This window comes from Lineus longissimus, chromosome 1 (genome assembly GCF_910592395.1).
Source record: "Lineus longissimus chromosome 1, tnLinLong1.2, whole genome shotgun sequence".
NCBI classification, from domain to species: domain Eukaryota; kingdom Metazoa; phylum Nemertea; class Pilidiophora; order Heteronemertea; family Lineidae; genus Lineus; species Lineus longissimus.
Genome location: NC_088308.1, coordinates 6293947 through 6305880, shown reverse-complemented (window position 1 = coordinate 6305880; position 11934 = coordinate 6293947). Strand labels below are relative to the sequence as shown.

General features: G+C 41.1%; 1 protein-coding gene across 1 annotated transcript; it reads right to left on the bottom strand.

Moving 5' to 3' along the window:
• Positions 1–2187: 2187 nt before the first annotated feature.
• LOC135498520 (N-acetyllactosaminide beta-1,6-N-acetylglucosaminyl-transferase-like) lies at positions 2188–11901 on the bottom strand. Its single transcript, XM_064788802.1, has 3 exons — positions 11716–11901; positions 4052–5358; positions 2188–3656 (listed from the first exon to the last, which is right to left on the bottom strand). Exons 2-3 carry the CDS (start codon positions 5163–5165, stop codon positions 3376–3378), a joined length of 1395 nt encoding a protein of 464 aa, XP_064644872.1. The 5' UTR covers positions 5166–5358; positions 11716–11901; the 3' UTR covers positions 2188–3375.
• Positions 11902–11934: the final 33 nt, after the last annotated feature.

The following is an 11934-nucleotide window of genomic DNA, read 5'->3' as shown; positions in this document are numbered from 1 at the left end:
ATCGGATACCATGCCAATTGCACAGACAAAGTAAACCACAGTATGTAATCAGAGAGCTCTGATACACGGAACCCGGTGTAACGTGTCTGAGTGTTTCCGTTTCCAAGTGTTTCCCTCATTGTTTTATACATGTTATGGGAACACCGAAAGACAGATAGACACAGGTTTCTCTGTTTCCCCTTATGAAACTACAAGGTCTCTCTAGCGGTCTGTTGTATCCTAACACTGAAATTAGTGTGACAAGGAAACATCGTTGCCATTCCAATATACTCCTCTGATCTGCAATTTGAGACAAGACCACAATTGATTTTTTAAGCCTTTTAGCAGTTAAATTGTCAATGTTCGACCGCAACGCATCAAATAATGCGTGCGGTTGTGAATCTGAAATTTAGATTATGTTATTCCGGACAGTCGGGCAAGTAATGGTGAAAAATAAACTGGTGATTGACCACGGAAATTTTTTGATAATCGACAAATTAGACAGACTTTGATATTTCCACTCTTTTCAGCCAACTGGCAGAAAAACTCAAAACACGCCCCCTATTACCAAATTAGCAAAATTCGAAATTAATTTTTTCATCAAATAATTTCTTTATATCTGTAGACTTGCCACAGCAAATATTTTTTCAATACCTCTCCAAATATGTACTTGAGAGTTAAAAACATGCACTCGTCTAATTGATAGGCCTCGACCCTCCAACCTATGAATATTTATTAGTGGTCTTGTCTCATTTGTACGGAGTGCTGGAGCGCAGACATCTTGATCGGCCGCTGGCCTGGGAGGGGTTGCAGTGCATCAGCTCGTGTTAAACATGTTTAGCAAAGGTGCAGATACCAGGCTTGCCATTCTTTTTGAGGCGCGATCCAGACATGGATAGTTTCCATCCGTATCAGGACATATCCGGATCGACGTGGCACAGTACCAAGCTGTATAGGCAATTTTATACCAGCACACGGAGACGTATTCAATGAAGGAGACGAAATGAATAAATCGGGTGGCGCTCAAAATGATGAACAACGCGTTTATCGTATACCTATAGTTGAATCAAAGTTGGAAAAAAAAGACAAACGTAATACAGAGAGAATGCTGAAGAAGAAGAAGAAGAATAAGAAGAAGAAGAAGAAGATGATGATGATGAATAAGTGAGCACATCATGCAGTGCGGCCAGTCGAAGAGCATCACATTCATTGGTATAACTTCCACCTATCCTTCTTGGTCGTGGTTACCCTTGTTGCTAATAGATGGAAGCAAGCACGAATTGAAGCGTCCAGGAAAAATACCATTGATAACCTGCTGCAATTTCCATGGCGACGGCTCGGCCAGCATCTCCTTGTCGCATAGCCAGATGATGTTTGTATATTCCTCGAGTAAGTATTGGAATACGCTGTACTGATCATTTCAAGCATTCCAGCTGTGGATACGTAATGTACGTCCCAAGGTCAGAGCTATCTAATTCATTCAGCTGATTTAGGAAGGTCATAATGGCACTGTATGCGCGTTCGCGCGGTTTGTACCACTCCGTTGGTTGTAATTGTCTGATCAGCTCGAGATGAACAAGTTGTACCTAAAATTTAGGTCTTATTGTATTGGGATTCAGAACCCAATCATTATCATCATCGACGTCACTCGGAAACTATGCTGGTGCAACTACAGTGTATACAATCCTCCGGCGACTTCGGTAACTTGGGAGGGCCGCACGGTTGTTTCCGTCAAAGACATGTACTCAAGATGAGTATGGAAACAAACAGAAGATTGCTGGCGTGGCCACTGTATTGAATAAGGAGTTAGCACCAGTTTTGGAGAGAAATTTTTACCTCGGGACGTGGAATGTACACCAGGAAATTGTCGTATGAGATGAAATGTTCTCCACTAAATATGGTGGCCGTGGCGGCCATATTGAACATCGGGTCGCGGCGATTTTGGAAAGGAAATATCTCAAGGTCACACCTAAAAAGCCACCGAAAATCATGCCGACTTCTTCGGCAGTAAATTCTCCTCTTTTCAAGGATGGATACAGACACAACGACGGTAGATCGGCATGCCGAAAATGGAACGACTCGACTGAGGCGTTTGTCTGATCATTGATATGAATAAATAACGGACACTGTCACCGACGCCCAGGCCATGATTTTTGTCAGGGGATATGACAAATAGTCTCAACACTATCTGACAAATTTTCGTTCTCGTTCTCTTTTTAAAAGTACCTCAACCATCCTTGATCTGAGAAAATAGAATAACACAACAATGCTTATGTAACATACAATATAATATTTACGCACCATCCGAAACTGCTTTTTTACTTAACATACACCTATCGGGGGAAATAGGTGGATACCAGATTGTTGATCGTACTGACTTCTACTGACTTTTGTCGCTGCGACTCGCGACAATAACCAATGGGAACGAACGATAAAAATCGATCGTCTGCTGGTAAAACCGATAATCGCTTGATTTGATGCTGATCTCGTGCACGTCGCAGCGATTATCGATTCTTGTTGCAGGTGCCTGGAATGACAACCGTAAACAAGAAATCCTTGTCGCATGATATCATCATCGCAGGTCGCTGCTACAAAACTCGCTCCTTTGTGGGCTGCTTGAATTCAAGAAGCCATTACCTGATAAGCAGCTGACGAGTTCTGGCCGTGAGCGGAATAACAATGAATCCGTTCCTCATTGTATCGGACGTGGCTTGCTGTCGGGAATACCAATTGAGTTGATAGTTTAAAGGAAGATTGTAAGCTAAGGCAAAATGAACAATAGAAAGTTTCACGAAGTCGCCGATAGGCGTCTCTCCTATCTCATCAACATCGCTACTATTCACATAGTAAGAGCAACAATTGACAAAGACTTAGGATTGGAAACAGTACTACCGCATCTAGAGGGCTTTTGGAAGATTCAATGGCTGTCGATACTATTGGCTGGCTGTTACTGGATTTTTTTTACAAGATATATGCCTCAAATATAATAAGAATTGACAAAGACTAAGGATTGGAAACAGTACTACCGCATCTAGAGGGCTTTTGGAAGATTCAATGGCTGTCGATACTATTGGCTGGCTGTTACTGGATTTTTTTTACAAGATGTATGCCTCAAATATAATAAGAATTGACAAAAACTAAGGATTGGAAACAGTACTACCGCATCTACGGGGCTTTTGGAAGATTCAATGACTATCGATACTATTGGCTGGCTGTTACTGGATTCTTTTCACAAGATATAATGCTCAAATATAATAATTTGTATAGTGTCGATTAATAGGCGTTATTGATTCTTGGTAAGAGGAATGTTTATACAATGCATCCCGAAGTCAAGCGTGCCCAGACTTTACCATGCATGCGGTTAGTCGACCAACAACTGGATCCAACAGCTCGTGCCTATTGCCCCCCTTTGATAATAAATGGTAAATGTTCGTAGTAAGATGTGTCTGTAGGTTGCCGTTGTATTGTTCTGTTGTACATGTATTCTTCCAGACAATCTAACGCAAGTGGTTGGTGTGTCAGGTAAAATTTATTGGCAAAGAATTCCTTTCTGTCGGTCAGATTTGGCAGATCTTCTATGCCGAATATACACACGCCGTGTCGGAACTGGCCATGGCAAGGGTCTTTGCCACCCCATGCAGCATACGTGGCTAGCCAAGGTTTCGCTTCAGGCATGCCTGCAAAAAGGAAGATATTTCAGTAGAGGGTCGACGAAGTAGCCGAAATAGGCCCATTCAGTAGAATGCTCTTCTTCACACAACTAGTATGTGACCTTGAAAAGTACATGTTTTGGCAAAGGTCAATGCTTTTCGCAGTGACAGTTTATCTTCATCCCTTTAACGGTAGAGTTTTCTCACCACGTGAAAGGGATTGAATTATGATTACAAACGCCTTATTTGGATTAACTGTTCCAGGAAAATATAACTGAATGTCACTGCGACGCGATCTTGTTGACTTCAATTATCCCCGAGGGGCTAGCCCCGAAGCGTTTCTTGCATTACCGCTTCCTTTGAGTTGAATAGATGTAATATTTCTATGATCATATTGAAAATATTTCTCAAAATAAACCTACCAGAAAATCCACCAGGAGTGCGAAGAAAGGAATTGGACAAGGTGTGGTGAAGAGTATTCCAGTAATGTTCGTCAGGTGAATAGGTATCTCGACACCACTTCAGGAATGTCTGGGAGAGTTGGTCATTGAGTATAAAGTTCACAAAGTCTCGACTGAACACACCATAAGCACTTCCCTTCGTTATATTCAAACCGTGGGGAGGTTTTCCTTTTCTACGTGCAGTGCGTACGACTATCGGCTTTCTTGCTCCGTCGGGATATCGAAATGCATGATGGTACGTGAATCTGTTTTTCATATAGGGAACTTTTTCCACACTGATCCCCTCTATGTCATTTGAGCCGTTGTAAATTTTCAAAATCTTCACCAACTCGGCATTAGTCCTCAGAGGGAATGCTTGGCTTGGCTGGTTAAGGAAGTACTTCCAAGAGACATTCCTCCTGGACAAATCCACCATGCAATTGATATCTGCCTGCAACCGCGAAAAACCTCCGTAGACTATACGCTCAAGTCTTGAAGCAATGAATACGTTCGGTAGACACGAAACCAAACCCTGCATAGCAGTGTGCAGGTCGTTGGGACTATCACGGTCCACATGTATACAATACGTATTTTGCGGCTGATAAATTGAGCGAAGGAATCGTTCAGCTTGTTCTGCTTCTTTGTACATCAAGATAGAAAATGCGATAGGGAAGTCTGCCTCCTCATCCGAGGTAGGTTTCATGAGGTACCCCCTCTGGAACACAAATTCTGAGCAATTCCTCGTCAATTCAGTGAAAACCGCATCCGGAATTGGCTTACGTGGTGTCCTCGCCATTGTCATGTAGGCTTTGTGAGTTTCATCAGGGTCACCTTCGAAGAGCTTTTGACAATCGATACTGGTCACACGCCTGTCCCTTTTTGAGGGTGTAAACAGTAGAGTCGACATGTTTATGGTCCAGCCCGGTCTTGGTGTAGTTACAACACCCAAAATTGTAGAAAATATTGGCTCTGTATCTAATTGAGCTTTTGGGTATTTTATCCCAACATGGATACTGGTAAAAATCAAACACATCACACCGATTATTATACAATAGGTGAGCATCCTTCGTATCTGCTTCATTCGGGATTTCCTCATGGCGGCAGATTGAGTGGTTACAATACAAAGAGGCTATTAGCGATGAAATAAATCCTCGCAAGGCGTTATCGTAATTCATAGGAATATGCTTGAGTATCGATCCTCTCGTTCACACCCGCTTTTCATCGTACTCTCCAACAACGCACGACTTTCAATCGTAAAACAGCTAGCACCAGTCATCAGGTTTGTTGATCTGAAAAGAACAAAAACGACAATGACTGGATATACGTATACTGCTGCACATGTAGTAAGCATCTTTCCCGTCACCATATTCCCCATCAATATATACTGTCAATCGCTACATGTAAGTGGGTTTACCTTGAAATATTGATGCTGCCGTTGTTACGTTTTTAATGTTCCGTGTTTCAATATTCACAACAGACAGAAAGAGAGAATTTGACATCAATAGGGACGGGTACACATAGGAAGAGTAGAGTAGCTAGTCAATCTGAAATCAGCGCTCCCGAAATAATGAGAGGAAACAGAAAGAAACAGAAACACTCAAAACATTACACCTGGACGATGTCTGCCTGGTGGAGCGTTTTGTGGCGCGGATGGAAATGGATATAGCTTGACTCGTTGTGGTTGGGGGGATGGTAGCCTCAAAGTAGAGACACTGCTTGCTGCTGGTAAGATGTCGGCGGGAAACGCCAATGTGAGCGCAACGATTGATGCGAATAATCCATTGTTATAAATAGTGAAGTTCCTTTAATTATCTCATCTGTATTTCTCAAGATTTAGAGACTATCGTTGAGGTCCCAATAGAAACTTAAAGGGTAACTCGTGTCAAATTTCACCATATAATGTTTTAGCTGTTTTTGACAAATGACTACGTCACTTTCTCATAAATCGGTAAGGTTTTCGAATCGAAATGCACATTTTCTAGAAATTGATGGTTTAATCCCGCCCGGACGGCTCGCTTCAATGCCGTTTTCGTTGATGACGTCACAACATGAACATTTTCGCGGTCGCGATGGTTTACATTCAGCGATTTTATGATAAATCTAATCAAAAAATGGAAAATTTGAGCTTTACATTTGTGATCAACAATTAAAAACGGACGTATTTCCGCAAAGTTGTAAATCACATCATAGTATCATAGTATTGAGAACTAGTTAAGCCGAGCCTATGAATGGTAATCTAGTCTTAATGACGACTGAGGATTGGACTGCGCAAGAGTTCATTTCCACTGGTACTAAGAATAGTGTGTTGCAACCGAGCCGCGAGTGTAAAAATTGTGATATACTTCCACGCCAGCAGAACCCTTTAGCTGAATCAGCATGGCCACGTTGGCCGGAACCAAGGCGTCTCCTGGGCAGTGTCAATGGAGTGTGTGTGACCACAGCTTATCCAATGACAAAAATAGGCGTGTCTCCCGAGCAATTCCAATGATATCCATGTGGTCATAGAACAGCTGATTTGGAACGACTCGTCACCGTCCCACCGAGTCGATTGGTCCAATGATAATACGCAAAGATATTGTTTAAACATACTTGTTGACATTTGTACAACATGGACATGACGAAAAGGGCCGTAATAAGAACGATGATATCTACACTAAAAATAGCCGGCTCAATGTTAGCACAACGCTACACACAGTTTACGTACACTGCAGCCGAACAGTTGACACGGTCGTATCTTAATGTGACATTTAGATACAATAATGTCGTGTTGTCGGGATTCTTGATTAAGTTTGTCATGAAAATTTAATTTTTAATCCTCAGATATCGCATACATGTATATGATGCGGAGGATAGATTCTAGACGTGACGTTGTAACAATGGTGAATCACGTCGTTGACCCTGGAATATGAGGATGGGAGGTAATTAGCACTCAACTTTCTTTATAACAAACATATCGTAACTGGTACCCAAAAGAAAACAAATATAAACATGCATCGGTGTGTTACATGTATCCACCCCCCCCCCCCCACCCCCAGCCGGCTTAAACGCGTCGATACGGTAATTATACTCTCGAAGATCAACACCACATAGCCAGGTTGAATACTGGAATCCTAAAACAAATCTTCGTGCCAAGAAACCAAATCCAAGGACTCAAGTAACGAAGATAATCTCAAATTTGTTGTTGGTAAAATTACCGCAGCAGTTGCCGGTTGTATAGAGGTAATGTTCAGATTATATACATTGGTATGTAGATCATGGTGTTGGTTATAAGACAACTGAAAGCGAACTAACAGCTCACAGGGAAACGTTTCTATTATACCGTAGAATTTATGATGGTCCATGGTAGAATGGTAGAATCTACATCGGATCTTCCATCCGTAGATTCTATGCTGGCAATATGGTCAAAGGTTAAATCCATAACAATAACTCTCTTCAGTTCAGAATTCGGAAAACACGTATAGAACAGTTCACTTATTCAGATACATGTATAAATTCTATGATGGCCCGTCGAAAATTATATACGGATTTACATGTAATCATAACATCTGCGATGTCCTTTACAGTCAAGAAAGGTTTTTAAAAATCTAGCCAACGTTAGCGTAGCAATATTTCAAAGGATGATTAAATTTATGACGCTGTGTTTTGTGGCGTTAGATATACATATTTCCATGGAAACCACCAACCAAGTCACTTCTGTATCTTACAATGTAGTATTTTCTGTACATGTACATTGTTTGATCTTCACCATAAGAGCTTATTCTCAACAATTTAATGTTGATTGACACATTTTCATCCATTTCGAATTGCTCACACACATGCTATAGGTCCAGGAGTTAGCTAGATGTAAGGTAAATAGTCTTCGCCAAACTTCCAATCCAGGTGTCAACGGTTACTTTTGGTTTCAACGGTTTCTTTGCATTCAGTGAAATTTACGTTAAACCTTTAACCTTAGCTATAACCTTAGGATATGGAGATTATTTAACTAGAACCTTGCCATCAAGGAAAATGACACCATTGATAAATAGTAATAGTAATACGAACTCCTTCTGAATTTCTTCATGGCCCACGCTTCGACAAACTTCGAGTCAATCAGTTCTGCTACGGTTAACAACACGAACGAGACTGCTTTCCCGACTGCCGAATAGCAAAGCTTTTTTCGATAACTCATTTCCGTGGAGATGGAACACCGATCTCCCATTTCATGAGTAACTAGTTTCACCTGTCCGGCTACCCGGAGAGCGATTTTGACAGACTGGCCGGGCGATGTATGATTCAGCAAATACCAGATTGTAGACAGCAATGTCGATAACATTCATCATCTCCAATGTCTTGTGTGACATTCGAGATTAGAAATTTCTAAATATGCACTATCAAGTCACATGATTGTATCTACTCTCTTCTTTCATTTAAGGTAACCATGGCAGCTGATTTTTACTTTGAGTATAGTCTAAGACTCACAGCAAAAGTATGACCTACTCTTTTTATAGGCATAGTCACTTCATTATATGCTACATGCATAAACATTCCATGATTGACTTTCTCTATGAATAACGTACCTGCTGGAAACGTCGATTATTTTCTAATTATTTACCGGTACTTTTTGGCCCCCTCCAATCGCATTGATATCATCCGACATTTTTTACTTTTCACGAATATTTTACGTGAGGTGAGCTTCGCATGATTTGCATCCCGATTCCTATCTGTGCAACCAAAGTTTGATCTCTGACCAAGACCGGGGTCCTTGTGATGACAGAATTAAAATGGCATCCCACGTGGCAACATATATGTTGGCATGCCAACATTGTTGTTCTGATGTCATTTTACCTGAAGGCACAACTGGATACTTCTAGTGCCTGCGCAACATGATAAACATCATGACTCTCTGTGTAACTGTGCATGGAAACACGACCTCGCCGTTTTGTATATAGTCGCCGGTAAATGCCACGTAAGCAAAACTGGATAAAATATTGACAAAATAAGCAATCGATAATTACTATTCGATTTCGTCGAGACGTTTCGATGAAGATGCATCGCGGTGAAATCTTATAGCTTAATCAAGAGTTCTCATTGTGAAAGGTTATCGTATCATACTATCTTCGATTAACTACCCGTCATAGTCAAATCAGACAGGGGCTACATCTTTGCACGTGATGAAATATGAAAATGGTAAAAAATATGTCTACAACCCTAACTCGCGCCCTCTCGTTTCATTTTATTACATGTACTAGTATTTGGGGAAAAGAGTGTGGGGATTCGGACAGTGTCAGCAAGCGCCGGATAGATGCGTTTTTCCAACGATGGTACATGTAAAAATCTTTTTTTTTTAAATCTTTAAAAATCAGATATAGACGCCAGAATTATCGTTGTTTTCAGCTGCGCAGCTCTGAACAACGACTATTCGCCGTAGGTTTCATGTGGTTTTAGCTGCAATCGCTGTATTAAGCTGAAAAGAATGGCATACCTCAATAAAGCGATAACGCTGAATACAACAATTTTGTTGAATTGAATATTGTCCGAGTTTTACCAACTTCTTTTAGAGCTGTCAGATGGAAACCCGCCAAGTTCAAAACATGTTTGTCACTATACATCGGATTTGGCGTATCGCCCACACGTAGATAAATTTCACTGGCGCTGGTGTTAAGACGCGTTTCTCTATACTAGTATTCTTGATCATATGGTAAAGCAACATTGAGATTTGCTGTACAGCCAAAAACGTTACACAGTCATTGCCAGATACAATTTGATTGTACGCCAAGAAATGTTGAATTATAAAGCGATTGCCCGGAGCTGCAAAACATGGATGCGCGACTTTGACCATATATAGCCACGCTTATGGATGATATTGAGACAATGTGAGACTGCATGTGAACATTGTTCTTCCCCCGAGGCATCTCTATCCTTGTCATGTCAAATATCATCCAGGTGACAGATAATCATTTTGTAAATAAATTGATTCAAATTACATGTAGATACATTCGATCTGAAAAATTCTAATCTTCAGACGTAATATTCCTAATTCACTGCGAGGACAGCCCAAGGATTTATTAAAACTGCGTGTCCACATGGCGAAGGATACCGGCGGACACGCAGAATTATGACACCAACAATTTGAACATTTATAGTAAACTCCCTGAGAGTATGAGATTGCCTCGTTTTGCATCACGGGTAATTCTCATATTGTCTGACTCGGTAGAACTATACCCCTCAACATCATTACTCTGGTCGCGTACGCTCCTTAGAATGAGAGCAAACATTGCTGAAACGAGTACTTGGTCAGCCAAGGCTGCCTAAGACACTGTTTTTACCGTAATGACATTCGAACCTATACATACTTGTTAACTGCGCAGACACAGACGGAGGCCCCGCCTCTGTTTGGAGGGCGGTAGGTCGACGATTCCAGCGATGACCTTGTGATAGGGTATAAATCAAATGCAAAATTGTGTTAACTTATTCCCGTCCCTCTAGTGGTAGAACGAGCCAGATTTCTATTGTTTTTAGTGCAAAACATCTCCGCCTTATACTGTGCTACTGATACCCGGGTTATATCCTTCAGCAATTGACCATCGTTTCATCATCAGTTGCTCAATCAGCAGCTAAAGCCTTAAAGAAATCAACCAAAGCTAAACTGTCCACTTTTAAAAGACTGAGCAAGCAAACATACGGCTGAATCGATCGAGCTAAATTTGGCCATAGGACATCATCATGGTATGGAGTTATTGCTGAAGCTATTGCCGGTCTCTTGATCTTAAAGTGAGTGGATCTCCACAACAGCATCATGTGCCTGCGGTGGCTTGAAAAGGACATCACATGATTGTTTTAAAATATGAAATATCTTTTTCATTTGAATGCATGTACATATATCTCGATCTCGATCGATCGAGATAATGGGTGATATGAATAAAGACTAGGAAATGCTTTTACTTAAAACTTCACGTACATTTACACTAGGCATTTCTGTACAAAATAGAAGTAAAAGCATTTACTAGTGTTTATTCATATCACCCAATATCTGAATCGACTGACTTATTATCTCGATCTTTAAAAAACACACCATGTACTGTCATTCCCCAGCCACCGTACATGTTTAACTATGTGCCCCTCTTAGTATGTTTTGAACATCTTATTCTTTGGAAAATGTCAAAAATTATGAATGACTCCCCAACTGTTAACTGCACAATTATAAAGTGCTGTGCTTCACGTTTAGACAGGCAGTGCACAGCTTACTAACTGTGACTTATCATTGCCAGTGAAATACATTGATTTATTGATTTCATCCTGTGTGCATTTGATACCACACTGCCTAAATTGCTAAGAGCGGTCAGCAATAACCTCGACCAAGGAAAAACGAAAAACGACCGGTGTAGCGTTGTGTTACTTGTCTTTCAGTGCTTCAGTAACCGAGTGTTCCCCTCATTGTTTGGGAACGCTGAACGACGGATTGACGCGCTTTTGTGTGTTGAAAAGATGTAGCGATTCTAGCTGTCCTTAGAATAACCAGTCTGGTTACTCTAAGAGCTGTCTATAGAGTTAAGGCTGTTGACTCTAATATTGTATGAAAACACAGAAATAATGGGAAACAATCACAGATGTTACACTGGTATACAAGCGCTACATATGATTGATCAATTCGAAAGCTATAAACTTACCTCGCGATAGTAAAACTTATCCTTAGATACCTTCAGGTGGTAGCGCCGAAGCTCCCTAAGCGTTATTACACTCTTTAGCCGTGAACTGCAGGAGGGGATCCATGTTTATACCATCAAGCGGAGTCACATGGCATCCGATCCCCAGCATCCCCGCTCTCTTCTCGCGAGGCGTCTGTAGCTGCATACAACGTTGAAGGAAGGTTCTCCGGTGTATAACAT